At 40.7% G+C, this 4,773-nt stretch overlaps 1 gene segment (V, D, J or C); it reads right to left on the bottom strand.

Moving 5' to 3' along the window:
• Positions 1–3,676: 3,676 nt before the first annotated feature.
• LOC118498311 lies at positions 3,677–4,461 on the bottom strand. The segment is given in 2 exon segments: positions 3,677–4,116; positions 4,292–4,461. Coding segments are annotated over 2 exon segments (492 nt in total).
• Between the last annotated feature and the right edge of the window lie 312 nt (positions 4,462–4,773).

Genomic DNA, 4,773 nt, shown 5'->3' with positions numbered 1-4,773 from the left:
TTCTTTTTTAAGTATATTTTATTGATTATGCTAATACAGTTCTCCCATTTCTCCCCTTCTTTCTCCCCTTTATTTCCCTGTGCCCTGCACATCCTGCCTCCCACCAGCATTTCCCCCAACTTAGTTCATGTCCATGGGTCGTACATGTAAGTTCTTCGGCTTCTCCATTTCCTATACTATTCTTAAACTCCCCTGTCTATTTTGTAACCTGCCATTTATGCTTCTTATTCCCTGTACCATTTCCCTGATTCTCACCCCTCCCCCTCCCAGCTGATAACCCTCTATGTGATCTCCATTTCTCTGATTCTGTTCCTGTTCTACTTGTTTGCTTAGTTTTTTTTTTTCGGGGGGGGGGGGTCAGTTATTGATAGCTGTGTTTCTTTTCGTTTTACTCTTAGCATGTTTTATCATCTTTTTCTTAGATAAGTCCCGTTAACATTTTATATAATAAGGGCTGGGTGATGACAAACTCCTTTAACTTGACCTTATCTGGGGAGCACTTTATCTGCCCTTCCATTCTAAGTAATAGTTTTGCTGGATAGAGTAATCTTGGGATGTAAATCCTTGCCTTTCATGACTTTGAATATTTCTTTCCTGCGCCTTCTTGCCTGCAAGGTTTCTTTTGTGAAATCAGCTGATAGTCTTATGGAAACTACTTTGTAGCTAACTGTCTCCTTTTCTCTTGCTGCTTTTAAGTTTCTCCTCATACCTTTAATTTTGGGCAATGGTAATATGAGGTGCCTTGGTGTGTTCCTCCTTGGATCCAACTTCCTTGGGACTCTCAGCTTCCTGGACTTCCTGGAAGTCTATTTCCTTTGCCACATTGGAGAACTTCTCCTTTATTATGTTTTCAAATAAGTTGTTGATTTCTTGCTCTTCCTCTTCTCCTTCTTGTACCCCTATGATTCATATATTGGAATGTTTAAAATGTCCCAGAGGTTTCTAAGCCTCTCTTCAGTTTCTGAATTCTTGTTTCTTCATTCTGCTCCAGTTGAATGTTTATTTCTTCCTTCTGTTCCAAATCATTGATTTGAGTCCCACTTTCCATCCCTTCACTGTTTGTTCCCTGTATATTTTTCTTCATTTCACTTTGCATAGCATTCACTTCTTCCTTTAATTTGTGTCTGTACTCAATCACTTCTGTGACCATCCTGATTACCAGTGTTTTGAACTCTGCATCTGATAGGTTGACTGTCTTCTCACCACTTAGTTCTTTTTCTGCAGTTTTGATCTGTTCTTTCAATTAGGCCATATTTTTTTTGTTTTTGTGTGCAACTGTTACATTATAAGGGGCAGAGCCTTAAGTATTCACCAGGGCAAGGCAACCAACTTCCCTGAGTATGGCACTGTATATGTGGGATGGTTCACAGAGAGAACAATACCACTTGCTGGGCTCTCACCCTGCTTTCATCACTTCCCCCACTATGCAAAAGTGAATTAGGCCCTTCTGGCATTGATTCCCAGTCTGCTGGGTTTGTGTATGTTGTAGGACCCCAAATGTCCCCCAAACAAACTCTCCTGTGAGACTAGGAGTTTCTCCTGCCATGGCAACCTTCCCAGATTTTTAAAGTCAGAGGTTTTGAGGCTTTTTTTCCCCACGTTGGAACCCTTGATTGTGTGGTCTGTCTTGCTCACCAGTTGTTCTTCCCAGTTTATCCATATGTGAATGTGGGTCTGCCTGGTCCGCCATCCAACACATTGCTGCAAGTCCTCTCCACCCTGGCTGCCTGTCCTCTCTCACCCCACAACTGGTCTGGATGGATGTTTTTTCTTTAACTCCTTGGTTGTTATACTTCCATACGGTTCAATTTTCTGGCAGTTCTGGTTGCTTTTTCACTTTTAAATTGGTTGTTGTCCTTCTTTGGGTTGTTCAAGGAAACAAATCATATCTACCTATGCCTCCATCTTGGACACAAGTTTACAATAATATAATATTTAGATTAAAAAATAAAACCCCATTGGTATCTGCTTAGCGCATGACTGGAATATTACACCAAATTCTGGTACCACATTATCAAAACAATAGTGATACACTTGAATATCTACAGACAAAAGAATAGACTGATGAAGTCATTGCACAATAAAACTAGAAGTAATTCTTGAAAGAATTAAGGACACAGTAAAATATATCAGAATTAACCCTCGAATCGCAGGAGGCTACCAGCAGACCACAGCTAAGTCAAACTTCTGAGAGGAATAAGATAAGGGATGAGTTAGATAATGAAATCTAACCTAGACACCCACCAGTTTAAATGGGTTAAAGTCAAGTCTTATAAAATGAGGGTAGTATTGGATGATGGCTAAACAACAAGGTATCATTCTGAGAGAAAAAGCACACTTCAGTTTGTAGACTGCTAGGGCTGAAAGAGTAACCATCACACCAGATCAATTTCAGGGAAAATGAGTGTCAGGAAGAAAAAATAATTTGACCTCTACTCTTACAGTTTCTTGGCTGAGTTTCCCCCATAATAAAAGACAGATTAACAGCAGAAAAACACACAGAAGTTTAATAACATGTATAACTCCTATATACATGGGAGAGACCCAAGAAAACAGTAACCCCCAAAATGGCCCAAGTTATAACCTTGAGGACCATCTTCAGCACAAGACCAAAAAAAAAACCCCCCAAGATTTTGGGGGAGGGGAGTCAGTTATGAGAGGTTTTCAGGCAAAGCACAATGAACACGGGTATGGCTGTTATGCAGATTTAAGTCAACATCCTCTCTGCTTCTCTGTTCATAAGTCTTCCTAGAGATTTAGTCATCCTCCTCTCCCAGGACACTTACAAATGAAGATTACTCTTATAAATGTAATTGTCTCTTACAAAAAGCTAACTTCTGCTCAGTTTTCAGAGCTTCTCCGTCTGTTCTTTCTTAAAACAATCAGCTCAAAATAATCCTAATGCCAAAGAGGCATATTCAGGGACAGCATATTCTACTCCCTTTCAATACAAATAGCAGAGCAAGGTAAAAAATAAATAAGTAAATAAATAAAAAGTTCTCAACTCAAAACCGATGCTTAGCATGAGAAGGTGCAAGATGCCTCTTTTTAAAATTATATATACACACTCAACTGATGCCATACACATTGTAATCAAAGGCTCTAAATCTGTCTTTGTGATGCTCATGATTTATGGCATGTTGCCTAATATACCATGCTCCTCTGGTCACAAGATGAGTGATAAAAACAAATGCAGGTCAAGTTTTTATCCTTATCATTATCATCATTATTATCATCATCATTATTTGGTGTTCAGTTGAGAAGGATCTCAAAAATGTTTGGACTATTTTTTATCTAGGGCAATATATTTTTTAATGTTTAAGAGGAATGTGTTTATATCTGTATATTTCTCATGCTGCTCTGACCTAGTCACAAAAACTGGGCAGAACTAACTGTCTTAGAAAATAGTAATACTAAATAAAGCCAATCTTCTTTCCTTGCTCTCAAGCATTCTTCAAGGCATTTTGTTTTCTTCTATTTTTGAAAAACTATACTGTCTGAATTTCAGAGCTGGCAGAAGCTTGAGAATGACATGTCTAGTCCCATCATTTTTAGATGAGGAAACTGAGACCTGCAAATGTCACAAGTTCCTCAAAGTCAGTAGCAGGAACACTGCAGCCGTTGGATGGATACCCACTGCTGGTCAATCCACTGTTGCCTTGCACCTTTACCTCTTTCAAATAACCACCACATTGTTTTGCCACTGGTAAAGCACTTTGCCAGTGGAGCTGCAGTAAGCCTTTGGGAATAGCACAGCCAGCAGCTCTGTTGACTGGGAATGGTTAACAGGGTTTGGGTGCAGGAAGTGGGTGGCAGGGCCCTGCTGTGTGTCTGAAGCACAGAAGTAGGTGGCTGAGTCTGCAGGCTGGGAGTTTGTGATGTAAAAGGAACTCTGTTTATTTGTGGTATCAAAGGTTGCCTTCAGTCTTCTTGTCGATTTTGTTCGCTCACTTTCACGTATTAGTAGCAAGAAGGTAAGGCCTCTTCCTGGATCTTCTCTGTACCACTGGAAAAATGTTGGAAAATAATTTGCATAGCTACAGGTCAGAACGGCCTCTTCACCCTCTTGGGTGTTCAGAGCCTGAGGATTCTGTTCTATCTTTTGGCTGCTTGACCCTAGGTGGAAACACAATGCCAGAAAAAGAAGGTTTACTCACCACAGTGGCACCCTTCCCACAACACCAGCTATAACTAAAGATGCAGCAGAAAGGATCCCAGCCCTTTTCCCTCCACCCAGTGGGCTACGGTGCCCACATCTTTGTCCTTGTTGCCAGGAAGCCCTCCAACTCACAGTCCACTGGAAGCCATAAAATCACCAAAACAACTTGCAGAAACAGCTCCATGCTCCTCCCCAACTAGGACTTGAAATGTGGACTCAGTCCCTCAGTCAAAAAGCCATTCTCTTTAGTTTGGTGGGTGTTACTAGGGTTATTCTTCTATGGGAGGAAGTCTCTGCTGCCTACCCATCCAATCAGTGACAAGCCTGTTCAGTCTTTTACACATACACCCTGGCTCAATCCAGCTTCAAAGTGAATTTAGTTTCTGAGCTGAGGAAGGATCTGAAGAGATAGAAAATGCTGCCATCTTGTGTTCAGAAGGCTTTTATAAAACAGTAATGGAATATGCTATAACCAATGGTGTCCAACCTTTTGGCATCTCCAGGCTGCACTGGAAGAAGAAGAGCTGTCTTGGGCCACACAATAAACACACTGTGAGACGTAATCACACAAGAAAATCTCACAATGTTTTGAGTAAATTTTAGTTGTGTTGGGC

The sequence above is a fragment of the Phyllostomus discolor genome, chromosome 1 (genome assembly GCF_004126475.2).
Source record: "Phyllostomus discolor isolate MPI-MPIP mPhyDis1 chromosome 1, mPhyDis1.pri.v3, whole genome shotgun sequence".
In the NCBI taxonomy this organism is placed as follows: domain Eukaryota; kingdom Metazoa; phylum Chordata; class Mammalia; order Chiroptera; family Phyllostomidae; genus Phyllostomus; species Phyllostomus discolor.
This window is presented reverse-complemented; position numbering and strand designations above follow the sequence as displayed.